The sequence below is a fragment of the Leptosomus discolor genome, chromosome 7 (genome assembly GCF_034619465.1).
Source record: "Leptosomus discolor isolate bLepDis1 chromosome 7, bLepDis1.hap2, whole genome shotgun sequence".
Lineage (NCBI taxonomy): Eukaryota > Metazoa > Chordata > Aves > Leptosomiformes > Leptosomidae > Leptosomus > Leptosomus discolor.
Genome location: NC_141397.1, coordinates 65,932,093 through 65,947,541, shown reverse-complemented (window position 1 = coordinate 65,947,541; position 15,449 = coordinate 65,932,093). Strand labels below are relative to the sequence as shown.

Sequence of the window (15,449 nt, the reverse complement as noted above, 5' to 3'; positions counted from 1 at the left end):
GGGGCAGAGAACCTCAGGCATTTCTTCATCAGTCTCTGCTGGGCTGCAGCATGCCTTGTAAGCCCGTCCGCTGTGTTACTCCGTTGCTGCCCCTTGCCAAAGGTTTTGACTTTGTTTATTTGTATTGTTTGACGAGAGAGAGGCTGCAGGGCTGTTTTCTGGGCAAGGTCCTTGGTGCTGCTGACCGTGAGGCTTTGGGAGGGTGCCGTGCCACGTGTGCCTGGCCTCGTGCCTGTTGCTCTGCTCTGGGAAATGCTCCTTGCCTTGGGGTATGGCAGAGGGGCTGCTCGGCAGCGCCAAGCCGGGCTGCCTCCCCCCGGCAAGCAGGAGGAGTGTGTTCCCTCTCCTCCGCACCCTGCTGTGCTGCGCGCAGCCTTGAGCCGAGATCGCGAAGCCCCCAGCTACAGTGGTCGCACTGGGAAACGAGGCCTTTCGGGACTTTGGGGTCAAAGAGCTGCGCTAAACAACCCAAAAGGGAGCTTTATGGACAGAAGTGACGACGCTGCCATGCGTGTGGTGCCGGGTGTGATGTTAGTGGTGGGCTCAGGTGTTTGGGTTTTGTCCCTCGAGTGCTTGCTGTAGCGCCGTGTTCCTTCAGAGCACGAGGCTTTTGAGACGGAGCCTGACGGGTGTTACGAGCAAAGCCCGTCCGTTTTCTTCCCTCTCGTCTGATGTCTGTAGATCCTTGTTCCCCGCTGCCCTGGCGTGGTAACAACTGCATCCTCCCCTTCGCAAGGGACAAAGGGCAAAGCTGCTGCTGGTGATAGTGTGTGCCTCTACTGCAACCCGTTTGTTTTACCTTCCAGATCCAGTTCAATGATATTGATATTCCTAGTTTTCCTCATACCAGCTACTTTTCAAATAACTTACTGGAAAAAAGGCAAATGTCTCCATAAGGTCTTACCCCAAGAAAGAGAGAGGATTTTGATCTAGGCATTACCAAACAGCATGTCTCCTTTTGTTTACTGCATGTGCCATATTGATGTTTATTTGAAACCTTCACTTCTTTCAACTTCTTTAGAGCTGACCGTTTACAAGTTAGTGCAGCTGGTGGTTGTTGAACGCAGTAGTGATGAGCCTCTTTGCTTGGAATGTCCTTAAATTATGTGATTCTAATACATCAGGTCAACCGCTCCAGTGACCGTCCCTGAATCTTTTGATTTCGAAAAGGGAAATTCAAATCCAGCAAACCGTATCAGCAAGGCATTCAGGAATTGCACCAGGGAGCAAACCAGGATGATCCAGAACGAATTTGCAAACTGTTCACTGTGAGTCTTGAATGTAAAACTTCCCTCTTTGAAATTAGCAATTTTCTCTGAAAGGTGGTGGATTTTCACTTCTGAGGAGAAGAGAATCATGATGAGGCAACCGCAGGAACCTGAAACGGAGCGGGAGATGCTCATCATAGACAGTCCCTGCAGCAATGCCACGTGATGTACATCACAACCCAATGCCATAGCGATAGAGTTATTCTGGCCACTCTAACTTAGCTTTACCAGGGATTATTTTTAGAATCCAAGCCAACAGCTAGTGAAATTGGTGAGCTTTTCTAATTGCATTTGGCTTAGGACCAGTAATATCTAGCACGGCTGCTTTAGTGCCCTTCTCCAGCAAAGTGTCTGTTCTCTTTTTCGGCTTTAAGCTGCTCATTGTCTCACTGAACGCAACTAAACTGTCTGCATGTTCAAAGATAAATATGTGCTTAAGTCCCTTATTAAATTATGATTGTAATACCTTATAAAGTAACGGTAAATCTCCTGTCAGCCAAGGCAGCAACACAGAGAATGGGCTTTACCCCCTCTAAGTGCCAGAGGGACAGGCTGGTCTGTCATCCCCATTGGCAGTGTTTCCTCAGAGACTGCTTTCACAGCAAGTTGCTGTCAGTCTCTCCCCTCTGCTCCCCGTTCCTTCCTTCCTTGAGGAAGTCGTGCTGGTGTAGGTGGTGATCCCGCTTACATGACTGGAAACTTCCTGCCATGGTGAATACCAGCAGCTGCATCACTGACATTTGGATTTGGTTTGGGGTTTTTTTCCCTCCTTTTCCCCCCTTGGTGTGATTCCCAGTTCTGACCGTGTGCTGTGTGTCCCTGATGTGGCCCCAGCTCTGGGCCTCCGGGCCTTGTCGGCACCATCCCCTTATTCTGCCAGCTCACGCAGGAGGGCCAGGGGCAGCAGGGCTGCCTGCGCCCGCACCCATCCCACTGCCCACCCTTGCAGAGGATTTCGGCATTTTATCTTGTAACTCCAAATTGGGAAAACCAGGTTTTGATCCAGCAAAGCTGCCTGCCTTTCTGCCTAGCTTTATTTTGCCAGTTTAGAGACAATGCAGCCACAGTCCTTGGCACAGTCTCCTACGCCTACAAGTCGGTCATCGCGAGCAGCAGACACGGACGGGCACCAGCCCGGTGAGCCGAGGCGGGGGGGCACTTACAGGCGATGAAGCTCCAGAGGTACAACCCGACGGGGCCGTGCAGAGTTTCGTAAGGGCTGCCAAAAGCATTGAACATGAAGAAACCGGCTCCCACCAGAGCAAAGATGAGAAGTACTGTGCAGAAGAGAATGACACTAACGTGGATACTTGCAGGGATAACTTTGAGCAAATCTGGAAAAACTAAAAACAAAATGAACAGAACATTATTATACAAATTAGGCAAAGTTCTTTCAGAAGTCGGGCCAGGAATTTCTTGCTGGTTTGTGGTAATTGTTTTAAATCCTGCTCTTCCAAGTGCAACCAAAGATGAAAATGAAGTTATTAACCAGAAACGGGTTTTCATGGAGGCTTGGAAGCAGAAGCCTTTAGTGGCACTCGGAAGTGTAGACTGGCCAGGAGAGAAAGATCAGTGCCAGGGAGCTGAAAGGCTGCATTTTCCTGTGGAGAAGCAGGGACTCGTTAGTGGAGCCGCAGCGCTGGGTGCGGGCAGGTGAAACGCGCGGTGCACTGCGTGTTGCCAGGAGACATTCCAGGCTCCAGGAACATACGATATCTGGGGAGGAGAAGGTGTGGAGTTGTTTACGGTATGGAGACTCCCTGTGAAAATCCATCAACAGCTATTGAAAAGAGAGCTATGGACACCTAAAAGGATCAGAGGTTTCCTACCTCTTATCCTTTGGAATTTTTCTATTTTTAGAAAATAGAAAAAAATCGGTATTTTGAAAAAAATCCTTAAAAATAGAAAGGGCATATATTTCTGCACATATATTAATCTCAAATTATTTTTAAAATGAAATACAATACTAAAGAGGCAGAAATTCATAAAGGTTACATCAAAGAGTTATTTGCAATGAACTCTCTGAATGAAATTTTGAGAGATAAGCGCAGAGCTCTGCCGGACGGACTGTCGGCGGCGCGGGGTTCGGCCATGGAACGGCCGGTGTGCCTATGTACACAAAAAGTTGAGAATGCTTCATTTCAAACCATCTTATGCAGCTTTTTAGCTACGATTTCAAATTGTGATCCTGCTTAGCGAGGGCACAAGGGGATAGTCAATCAGGCTCGGTATGAGAGAATAATTTTTAATTATTCATGTTTGTTTGGCAACAACGGGTATTTTAGAAGGAATCATCAAATACGCTTAACTGCTCCTGATCCACAGGGGCACAATTAAAGCGGGGGTAATAACGCCTCGGCGCTGCCTCGCTGCAGCTGTAACGTGCAGAGAGTAAAAAAGCTTCACATAAATTACTCTACCTTGTAAAATGTTTACAGCAAACAGTGCTGCAGCTTGCCGTGCGGTAAACACGGAGAGGCAGGTAAGGTGGTGTCAAGTCAATCTATCCCCCTGGCTAAATGAAAGGGAAATTAATGAAGCAAGTGTTTGTGAACTGTTCCTGAAGCTGTGTTAAACAGACACCACCTCTTGTGCTGTTGCTGGCCGGTGGGGAGCAGAGTGGGCACCCGGTGCCCAGGGGGGACCATGGCTCGGGGACCCTCCCCAGGCGCAGGGGCAGGAGGGGCGTGCGAGAACCCGCCTACAATAAAGGTAGCTGCTGCTGCTGGCTGCTTGCTGTCCAGTTTGGCCACTGGTGCTTAAATTCCTTAGATCACCCTAGTAAAACGCAGAGCGTGTTTTGGAAACCAGCCCTTGTGTCCATTGGACGTAATACCACCTATTTCACGTGTTTACGGACACAAGAGGCAGTTGTGCTGTTAGTGTGGCACAAGGCACAATTTTGCTGGTGTGCCAGTCAGGTTAGCTGGGGAAAAGGCTGAAGAGTCCCAACACGTGCATAATTTCTACAAGGAAGAGCATCAGCTCTTGCAATGCTCCTTGATTTTTCGGGAAAACATGCAAAACTGTGTGTTTAATAATAAAACTTTGCACTGTTTATTTTAAGAAAACACGTTGCTGCCTTGTGTTGAATCTTCCCCTTGGGCATCTGCATTTATAGTTGTTTATGTCATTAAAATTTTATATGTGACATATCAGGAAAAATTAATTCCAGAAAAGCATTCCTTCGTTGCAATGAATGAAATTGTGTTAGGTATGCATGCCAGTGACCTTTAGAAAACGAGCTGCTGACCCAGAAACTGATGAGAATCAGCAAGAGCAAATGAAGCAGAAGGCTTTCCCCAGCTGAACTGGGTTTGCTGGCAGACCAAATTCATTTTACAATTAAAAGAGATATAGTGGTCAGAGGGGAGCATTTAACAGGAGAAAACACAAAACTAAATCATTTAGCCTATTTTCCGTGCCTTTCCTTCTCAGACGTGCTGAAGCGCACCTCAGTGCACTAAGCTCTGGCTGTGCCCATTGCACACGGCTGTCCTGCTTCCCGGGGTGCTCCCGGCGAGTTCCCAGCTCGGACGGGACGGGGCTGCTGCAGCCCCAGGGAACGTGCACCGGGCTCTGCTTTAGTAGAGGCATGTTCTGCCAAGCCACCCAACCATTGTTTCTGAATATAAATCCTGTCAAAGTAAGTGCTGCGTTTGCTTTTTAGGCTAAATAAAAGATGACCTGAGAACGCTTTGTGAGGCGGACGGCAATGCTGCCAGCCTCAGCTGCCGGTGGAAGCTGGCGGGAGCGAAGCCTGCCCTGCGGAGTGCCGTGGTCGGTACAGCTGGGCTTGTGGGAGAGTTTAGGCTGCAACGGGGCTGTGTTGGAGGTACACGCGGTGCCAAAGATCGCCTCGCAGCGTTACCGTTCCACAGTGCTAGGTACAGGATGCCAGTGCAGGCAAACAGGAGGGGCTTGTAATATTGTGAGTGCGACCTATTGAAGGATTTCACTGCTAATGCCTTGTTTGCACAGGAGAATAAAAGGCAGAAAATGCTCTAATAAGCCAGCCTGGGTTCAGTTTCAGGTCGGTCGAGGCTCTCGGGTTGTGTTTCTGACCCTGGTGCTGCAGCCCGGCGAGCTCTGCTACTGCGGGCGATGATCTGCTGTGAGCGATGCCCCACGGGCTGGGAGGCTGGGAGACGGGGAGCAAGGCTGCTCTCCAGGGAGGGATGCTGCTCCAGCGCGGCTCGTCAGCAGCTCCGCTTCTGACTCCAGGAGTCTCGGGCATAAGATTAAATCCAGCCTTGGTTTCAGACCCTGGGAACAGGCATTAAAGCACATGCTTCAAACCTCATTTTCTCTCTCTGAAAATGAGAATGGTGATATTTACTGGTGTTGAGGGAATTACGTTTTCAAGGTTGTCTTCTTTATGCAATTCCTGAAAGCCTTGGAGTTCTCTGAAGATGCACGTTAGGCACTCACGTTAAAGAAATTAACTTTTAATATTGTCCTGTGCAGTAGGATTCTGCAGCTCTGTATGAACACTCAGGTTTTGTTGGTTTTTTTACCATTCCAAAGGGGGTTGCTTAGCTGTGACTAATTAAAACCGTCACATTGTATTATTTCTGTTCTTTGGTTACATTCGTGTTTATGTGCTGCATTGAAATCATGTGTATGAACGCAGGCTTGGTAAACATTTGGGTAGGAAACTTGGTTGTGTGAGGTTTCCGTGAGTGTGGATAGAACGTGTGTGGCCATAGTGAGAGCAAACTCTATAACCCTGGAGTGCTGTTGGTTGAAAGTGCTCTGCAGTACTTGTGCAGATCCAGAGCTTACTTGTATGTGGCACCGTGAGATATTTAAAATACACGATGATTGATATTATCAAATCATCACAAACAAGCTCTGCATTTGTATTCTCTCTGGTACCTCTCATATTAATTCACACCGCCTGCAGAACTAAAATCCTTTCAAAACCATTGCTGCAATTGCATGGTCATATGAGAGTATTTTGGCCATAACCAGATGAAATGTGCCGGCGGGAGCCTGAACACAAGCCACGTCAATGAAACGGCTTAAAAGTACCTAAGGAACAAGTATGCGGCAAGAAAACGGCTGGAAAGAGAAGCCAAGGGGCTGCCTCGGCCGGGGCTTCTCTGGCACGGGGGCGCCTGTCGTGGCGGGGTTCAGTCCTGCCTCATGCGCTGAGCCGGTTCAGAGGGGAGCGGGAGGGGGCTGGTGTGACCCCGGGGCTGCGCAGCCGGGCTCCGTCCCACGGCCGGGGGGTGCGGGGATCGGGGTGCTCCCCGGGCAGGGGATGGCTCCGGACGCGGGCTGCAGCTCCGTCGTGTCCTCGTGCTCCCGCAGCCCAGCGGTGCCCCCCAGCTCTGTCACTGTAAGGACCCCGGGCCCAGGGCTGCTGATGGCCAGCGGCTCCCTCCGCTGCGGCGCCCAACAGCCGCGCCTACAGCAGAGGAGGAATTCCTTGGGACTTAGCAGAACCCTCTGAAAATTCACCCCAGCCTGTAACCTGGTGGAATAGCTGCAGGCTGTGACGGCAGACACAGCAGAACTTCAGCTGTATGAAGGGACTAGTGATGGAATTCAGTTAGAGACGGCAAAACATAATATTATGTTAAGTTAATTTGGTCTGCTACTTTGGAAAAATATTACATAGCGAATGATTTCTGGTACCTGATCTGCTAACCTTACCTTGCCTTAAATGGCTCACGTAAGCAATTTACCAGTGCTGTTCTAGCAGAACGCTCCTAAACTGTGTTTTGTAATAACTTCAGGTGGAATATTGTGTGCATAACAAATGGCTGTTTGTTATTATCTGTTTAATGTGCTGCTATCTATAAACGGTGTGTTCACTTGATCATTTTATTGATCTTCTCATCCTTGAAGATAAATACGTTATGAATATTACATGTAAAGCAAAACCATCGCTAACAGTCTTTGATAAAATTCTATGTGTCAGATGCCGAGTTCGACTTGCAGATCAGCCGGCTGAGCCTCAGCTAGCATCACCCAGCCGTTCTTCCAGCTAATGCAGCAGGTTGCCAGCCTTCTGGCTGCTTCGTTTCTCAACAGCAGCCAAACGTACCTATCGGCTCTTTCGTGAGATTTCTGCTAGTTTAGTGCATTCTTTCATGATGACACAGAGGACACAATGTTCACACACATGCACACACACACACACACAAAAGATGACAGACTGATTGAAAACCAAAAATACTCTTTTTTTAAAGTAGCAGTATAAATCTTCTGAAACGTAGATATTTGTGTAACTGAAATATAGATTGTTGAAAATGTTAGTGTGTCTTTATCAGAAAATGAGTTATTTGAGCCTGAAGATCAGAACACTGTAAGGGCAGCATTTGCTTTACAGTATTTCATGCCTGTTAGGCTCTGTGTACAAGCAAGGGGACACTGGGACAGCTACCCCCGACTCCCCCAGCTGCCCGCAGCACGGTGTTAAATAATTCAAATGCCATTGTTACTCACATGAAAACTGGAAAGGTCTCCCCCCGAGCCCGCACTGTCTCACACGCTCGCCGTACAAAAGCCCGTACTGGATTTGGCCAATAAACTTCTCCAGCTCCTGGCCGGTGGCGTTGACGAGCAGGGCTCCCGTCTTGCAGAGCACAGTCCCCTTCACCCACAGCTGCGTGCCGATGGCCGCCGCCGTCCCCAGCGCACAAGCGAAGCTCAGCACCCCGGCTACGCAAAAGATAATTTTCTTCTGCTGGGCTGGCATGGCGGCGTGCACCGTCCCCCGAGGGACGCAGCGCTCAGCCAGGCAGCGACGAGGTCTTCATCAGCCCCGTGGCGAGGAGCCGAGCTCCCCGGCGAGGACCACGGGCACCCGGCCAGCCCTCTCCTTGGAGAGCTCCAGCAGCGAGCTGCCGCCAGGCACCCTTCCCTGAAAGGTGCGGGAAAGGTTTTTCTTCCCCGTCCCCTTCCGTATCGCTCCAGCTCGCACGCTGATGGTTTAAACCAGCTGGAAAACAGAGCAGTCGGTGGAGTGCTCCAGTGCATCCTCTGTCACTTGATAACAAGGGTTTAAGGTGACGGAAGGAGCCTCTGTAATTCGATGAGTGCTCTGCTCTTCCCAGCCCCCGTCTGACTGGGCGAGCGAGGGATTTCAGAGGCAGGCTTGGCTGCCGCGTCCGATACCTGCTTTCCAAAAGGGCAGTTTTCAGAGGGTCTTATTTTGCTGGGTTTGCCTCTAAAGCCAGCAATGTCGAGCTGCTCTGTTCTTTATATATTTTTGGAGGGTTTGTTTTTCTTTTTTTGTTGTTGTGGTTCCTAATGCAGAGGCACAGGTAGCACCCAGCACCCCGCTAAGGCAGGAGGTGGGTTGCATCTGGGCACTTGCCCTGGCAAGGGCAGCGTGTCTGTTACACGTTGTGTTCTTTTGGCTGCAACGTGTAGATGCTCAGACAAACATCTCAGTACGCATGAATATGTTTCTTCTAACCCCTTTGCAGAAGGCTCGGTCTGCCCTGAGCTCAGCGGCACGCCGGCTCCCTGGGGTTCATGCAGGAGGGGCACCGCTGGGCTCCCGCTGCTGCCAGGACCGGCCTCGCTCTGCCTGCGACCCCAAGTCACCGGCATGAGACAGCCCGTCCCCTGGAGCGTGGCGAGCTCAGGGCCTCGGCCAGGGCCCGCAGCACAGCCGTTGGCATCGATCGGCCTGCCGGTGATCTCAGCAAACACGTGGCTGGGGTTTTTTCCTAACCAGTTCAACTTGGGAAGTGGTTTGTTAACTGGATGCATACCCATTGCAGGAGAACTCCTCAGTTGGCTGAAGTATCAGTCAAGCTTACTGCCTGAGTCTGGTTTAACTACGTAGCTTTTAAGACAACCTTGGAATTAAAATGAAGCAAGGCTGTGTACAGACAAATGATGATGGTTTTTTTAAGCTACTGCTTAAACAAAGCTGCTGTTCGTACTGCGATCATCGTACGTAGCCAAGAGATGGCAGACTGCTGTACCGCTGGGGTCCATTACCACGGAGCTTGCACTGCACACCGTGCTGAACACATACAGGTTTGGGAAAATGCTTATTTTTAAAGATGGTTTTGAATACTTTACTTGAGCAGAATCAATTTATCATTCCCTGAAGGAAGACTGTAATATTTTAGTATGAGTATCACCAGCACAACAGCAGTGAAAGGAAGAGACTTGAACATACACGTGTAAAAGTGACAATGCCCTAGGCAGAACTTGATGGGAGAAAAACAAAAAAAATAATTGCATTTATCTCTTTTGGTGACTATTTTTTTCAAGAGTTAGCTTTCTGATAGTCTTTTCATATGGAGCAATAAACCATGGAAAATGATGTAGTTTTCTGAACGAGCTAAGGTGTTTCAGAATCCCTCAGAAAAGCAGAGGTGGTGCTACCGGAGCTGCCGGCACTGAGGGGACTCTGCCTCGGTTGGGCTGTACCTTGCAGTAGGCTGGGCAGCGTGAGGGTGGGCTGCAGGTACCGCTGTGCAGGGACAACCTAGAAACGAGAGTGAAGACTTGGCCTGGAGTTTGCCCTGGACTAACTTTTTCTGGGAACGTTTGCTATCAGCTATGGATCCTGACTGCGTTTGAAAACAGTTCCGTCAGCGCGTGCCTTGGCAGACAGCACAAGTCGCTGCTTAACTCCAGCTGTGAATTCTGCAGCGAAGCTTCGGAGGCATCTGACAGGGTCTATCTGTTTGCGTTTGCACAGCAACACAATGTCGCTTTCTGGGCAGTTAAAATAATATTTTCTGGTACCTGGGGCGCTGTGTTTATCAAACAAGCACAGGGGAAAAAAAAAGCTGATGCTCTCTGATGTTAAAGATTGGCAGTTTTAGAAAAGAAGGTCTCCTTCAATGAACTTTTGACAGGTTATCGTAACATCTTCCCTCTTCTAAAGCATGTGAAGCAAATAAAGGTTTATTTACTGAATGGATAATTATTGGGTTATTTACTAATGGATAATTAACTGAAAAAGTGAAGCTGAAGTATCTGATGACCACAGAAAATATTTTATTGCAAATGCTGGGTGCCTCACCACAACAAATGCTGCTTTGAATGTATGACGAGAGCAAAGAGGATGCACCGAATTGCAAGATAAAAGGGGGAAACAGAAACATTGGTTTCTTCCCTCGGAAGCGTTATGGCTTCTGTTTGGAAGCTTCATTCACCAGAAGCTGGACTTCTGCCGACGCCCCGATTCCTGTCCCGCTCGGCCGATCCCCCGGGAGCGGCGGATCCGCCTGGGTGGCGCAGACCGGCCCCCGACCCCCGGGAGCCCCTCCGGCAGTGGCGGGCGGCGTGCCTCGGTGCCCGGGGCCGGGAGAGGCAGCGGGAAGGAGACGGAGCCAGCGGGTGCCCAAGGGCCACCCAAGGCCGCAGCCCCGGGGGGACGGGGTCAGTGCCGGCGGAGCGGGCAGCGCCTCCCCGCAGCATGAGCGCCTCGGGGAGCGGGGTCGGGATGTCTCTGAGCCCCCAGGCCGCAGAGCCAGAGGGAATGGGTGCCCTCCGCGCCTCTGCTTGGGCTGCGGCAGGGTGAGGGGCTGGCCTGGAGAGAGCGGGGGGTGGAACACGGCGGGAGGCTGTGCTGCACCCTCCTCCTCAGGTGCCAGCTACGGGCCTGGCCCTCCTCCCGGGAGGACGAGGGACTGCCGGTGCCTCTGGCGCAGCCGGGGAGGGCCGGCTGGAGCGGGGCTGTGCGGGAGCGCTGCCGGGGGCGGCTCGGCCGGGTGGCGGCCTCTCGGGAGCGGCCGGACCTGCCTCGTCCGCAGCGGGCCGTTGTTCTCCCGGGCGAATTATGTACCGGCTGAAATGAGTGGTGTTAAAAACGGGAACGGACGACAGGGCGGACAGGCGGGCGCTGTGTCTCGGCGGCTGGAAGGGCCCTGGGGGAGCCCGGCCGAGCGCTCCGCTCCCCGCGGAGGACTGTCCGCAGCGCCTCTCCCCCGCCAGGCCGGGCGGGCAGCGCTGCCTTCCCCGCGCCCCAGCCCCTCCTCGCCGTCCCCCTGCGGCAGCTCGGGGGTCCCCGGCCGCTGCTGCCGGCTCCCAGCGCTGAGCCCGCCGCGGCGTTCGGCCCCGCTGCGGCGCGGTGCGGTGCGGTGCGGTGCGGTGGGCAGCGCGGGGGCCGGGCCGCGGCGGGGAGGGCTAGGGGCGGCCCCGGCCGGCACCTGCGGCGGGAAGGCGCGGGGCGGGGTGGGCCGGGGTGGGCCGGGCCGCGCCGCCCCCGCGCCCGTCCGCCGCCGCGCCGCGCAGCCCGCCCCCGGCGCGGCGGGGGTGAGGCGGGGGGCGAGCCGCCGAGTGCTGCTCCCTGGCGCTCGGAGCCCGCTCCAGCGCCCGCCCGCCGCGCCGGCGAACATGAGCGATCATGGCCGCCTTCGGGCTCCTCAGCTATGAGCACAGACCGCTCAAGCGGCCGCGCCTGGGGCCGCCCGACGTCTACCCGCAGGACCCGCGCCAGAAGGAGGTGAGACCGCCCGCGCCGCGCCGTGCCCGCGGCGCCGGGGCCCGGCCGCCAGCGCCGCGCCCGCCCCCCGCCCGCGGCGGGCCGCCGCCCTCGCCTCCCGGCCCGGTGCCTCCCCCGAAACTTTTGAGCGGCGCCCGGCGGCCGCGGAGCCGCCCGCTGACTTGCATTTTCTGCGGCGAGGCGGGGGCGGCGGTCCCGCTCACCGCCATCGCGGCCTCGGCGCCCTCCCCGCCGCCCGGCCGGCACCTGGGCTCGCCCTGCGGGGTGGCGATGAGGGCAGAGGGGCCGGGCCGCCAGCCGTGAGGGTCGTCCCCGGCCCATGGGGGCTACAGCCACCTGCCATGAGGGTCGTCCCCGGCCCATGAGGGGCAGGGGCCCATGAGGGTCGTCCCCGGCCCATGAGGGGCAGGGGCCCGTGAGGGCTGCAGCCGCCTGCCATGAGGGGCACAGGCTGCCTGGAGGGTGAGAGGTGCTGCTGGCTGGGGAGAGCGTGGGCCTGCTGAGCTGCCCACCCGTGTTTCTGACCTGACAGCAGGCACCCAGGGTTGGAGGAGCGAAATGGCTGGAGGGGTTTGGAGGTCGGGAAGTGTGTCCGAAAACACAGGGTGGAGGCGAGCGAGGCTGTAGCTTGTACTCTTGCGTCAGGCTGTGGCTGTCCTACTCGTGGGTACCACAACCAAGCCCGCGGAGACCTGCCGTCGGTTGGTGCTGGGGGCGAGCGTGTAGCTCAGGCAGGCGCTGTGACTTGGCGGGCACGTCTAGCAAAGCTGCGGGGTTGGTCGTAGACTCTGCCCATCCTGGCTTCCCAGTCTCGCTTCTGGGCCACCAGCCCTCCAGAGGCGGGTGGAAGAAGCCTGTGGTTGGCTTTTGTGAACGGAATGTCTCCCAGCAAAGTCAATGGGTCTCTCTGAGATTGGCCTCACGTGCTGGGTTGTGACTCGTACACAGAGCCGTGTGTGCGAGATCCCCCTGCCTCTCGCATGGTTGGTCTGGGCTGTTGACTTCTGGTGTTTCTGGCTGTCTTCTGTCCCGGTGAATTCGGTACTCGTAGAAGTCATCAGTTTGCCATGTCTGGAGGCTGAACTCCAGTGAAACTGAGCAAGGGCAGCCATGCAGCGTTCTTCGTGTGCTCTTCCTCTGTTGTTTTCTTGTGAGGCTTCCAAAAAGGGACTAATTAAGGGTAGTTTGTTAGCTGTGTGTGAACGTTATCATCTGGTTCACGTAGGCTGGCAAGCGCTTGTCAGAATGACTGTTGGTCATGCTGGTTGAGAGGGGCTTGGACAACATGCAATAAAAGATGCGTATTCAAGTCCGTTACTAATCCTTTGAGACGCATCTCAATTTTTTGACCTCAAGCATCTTTCTGTCTTTTCACCCTTACGCCGCTACTCGTCATGCTTACAAGTGTGATGGTTATGGTAAACTAGAAATACTTCTTTAATGTGTATTTTTTATGTGCGATTGTGACCAGGCTTGCAGGACTGCATCTGAACTCGGCTATGACAATGTATGGACGTGAATTTTTAGCTCTGGACTGTTGAATGTTTTTAGTCAGGTGGTGGATTGATTATTGCAGACACATTTATAAATATGCAGCCAGTTACAATACGAATGGAAATGGCAAGTGCCTAGATGGTTAATATTTAAAATATCTTACAGGGTGCATTAGTAAGTAGAAAATAACTGCAACAGGCTCACTGTTATTTGCCATAACATAATTGATTGAAATGTGGCTTGGGGAAAGTCTTCGTTCCTCATGTGTACCGTGGTGTTAGTGTGTTGGAAGGGGCGCTGACAGGACACAGCCCTGTGTTGTTCCCGCCTTTGGGTTGGTGAAGTCTGTCAGCCGTTTGAAAAAGGAGACAATTGCGGAGTTACAAGTCCTCGTAGAGGTGGGAATGGGCTGTCTGGTGGTGTTGGTGTTGCCTGCTGCTGCCCTGTGCCTTTCTGAATTCCCTCTGCTAGGAAGGAGCTGGCAGCTCCAGGGCCCCTGGGCTCTCATGCTCCAGAGCCTGCTCACCTGAGCGTTGGGGGAAGTCTGCATCCTTCGCAAGGTCCCCTCCGGAGAAGCTTGGGGGAAGGCTTAGCCCCTGTGTGTGCCCTGCGTGCAAGATCCTCTCTGCAGAAATAAGGGGGTGGCGGAAGGGAGATCTTCAAATTGCCTGGCACATGGCTGCTGCTTGAATGCAGTCACCTGCTGGGGCTGCTTTTAACACCTGGTACTGCTCTAAAAGAGAAAGATGAGGAGGAGTTAGCTTTCCTTGTCTTTCTGCAATGTGTTTTCTTTGAACCTTCGACAGTGCTTTGCACATACTTGCTCTGTGTAACTGCAATCCCTGTTGCTGATTGTGGAGCAAAAGGTAGGTTTGGAGATCCTGCCCTGCCAGGAGCAGCTAAAGGCAGGTGTTAAAATCAACTTTTTTTGCAACACTTCCTGTGCTCTAAATTGTTACCATCTCCCTAAGATGGATAAAATACAATGTAAGTTGTGTTTATTACAAGCCAAAGATATGACCACTGAATGTACCATATCATCAGGGCCAGAGCCTGACGATTTTGCTTGTGAGTAATGCTTTTAACTTCAGTTCAGTTCCATTTCAAAGCACAAAAAAGCCCCATCAACATCATTTTATGCTGAGAATTAGCTTTCAGACAGAAGAAATTTCGTCGCCTTCTCTGCACATAGTGCACAGGATTTGACCTCTAAGGCTCAGTTCTCTGTTGTCTACAATCACCAGTAGCCCAGGCTGCCTTTTCACTGGTAGGATGGGTGAAGCAGTTGAAATTTCTGTCAGAGAGGCCTTTCCAGTATCATCCCCTTTATGCCAGCTGGGAGTCTTTCTGGGCCCTCTCAGTATCTGTTTGTAACAGTGTCTTGGCTTCCTGGTCTCTGGTGAAACTGCATTTGCCTGTGGTTGGCTGTTGGGTATGGCTCATCCTTGCTTGTGACTTCTCAGCCATTCATTTGGAGTGGGAAATGCTCCTCTACATACTGTCATTGCTCTCTTGATCATGAAATATAGCTTGTTTAGTAATCTATAACTGGCGCAGTGTTTTATACTGTGTCTTTTAGGGAGTTATTTTTTGATCTCGTCATTCAAACCAAGCCTGAGATGTGTCGTGTAAGCTGAGCGTGAGTGGAAGGCTTATGCTGCAGCAGCTACACCAGAGGCTGAAATCTTGGACCTTCCTGCCGAGGGTTTGGTTCTCCAAGCTAATGCTGTGGTTGCTCCAAGCTGCTGAAAGTAGGTGCCCTGTTGTGAGAAAGAGACGTGAAGCTAAACATGAAGCATGTGAGAGGATCTAAAAGTAATGGCTGGTTAAAAAGATTTGTTTTGTTGCTTTTGTGAGTTTAAGATGGAGTTCTTTTAAAATTCTCTTCTGAAGGAAATCTTTGAGGTCAGGGAGAAAAAGAATGTCTTGCAAAAATTCTGTGGTTTTGACTGTCAAATAGTTCTGGTATAGCTCTACACATCGTCTCTTTGTTCCGAATAAACCGGCCAGTTCCTGGTTTTGAAAAACCTTTAGACATCATTAGCTTTCTGCTTTTCTCTCACTGGCTTGGTGCTGCAGTAAGCAAGTGTTACTGCAGCAGTAAGGAAGCAGGAGAATGCTTAAGTTGAAAGAGCTCGTTCCTATTAATTAAAAGCAAATTAATCTGGAGTTATACAGTCCAGAACACCCAACAATAATGCCTCAATGCTTGGTCCTGACAGTCGGTTAATTTGTCCTGGGTCCAGTCTGAGCGCCCT

General features: G+C 52.3%; 2 protein-coding genes across 4 annotated transcripts in view; one reads left to right on the top strand and one right to left on the bottom strand.

Moving 5' to 3' along the window:
• Nucleotides 1-1,112: 1,112 nt before the first annotated feature.
• CLRN1 (clarin 1) lies at nucleotides 1,113-7,977 on the bottom strand. Of its 2 annotated transcripts, none has more exons than XM_086468336.1 (3): nucleotides 7,725-7,977; nucleotides 2,399-2,611; nucleotides 1,113-1,378 (listed from the first exon to the last, which is right to left on the bottom strand). In XM_086468336.1, the coding sequence occupies exons 1-3, from the start codon at nucleotides 7,975-7,977 to the stop codon at nucleotides 1,113-1,115; spliced, it is 732 nt and encodes a 243-aa protein (XP_086324462.1). The 2 variants fall into 2 exon arrangements, with proteins under 2 accessions (XP_086324462.1, XP_009953883.2); XM_009955581.2 differs by having other exon boundaries at nucleotides 2,432-2,611.
• A 3,621-nt stretch (nucleotides 7,978-11,598) lies between these two features.
• MED12L (mediator complex subunit 12L) overlaps nucleotides 11,599-15,449 on the top strand; it is a 143,969-nt gene continuing 140,118 nt past the window's right edge. For both annotated transcript variants that reach the window (XM_086467963.1, XM_086467962.1), the window contains exon 1: nucleotides 11,599-11,697. In XM_086467963.1, the coding sequence (XP_086324089.1) occupies nucleotides 11,599-11,697 (99 nt within the window). The remainder of the gene's footprint in view (nucleotides 11,698-15,449) is intronic.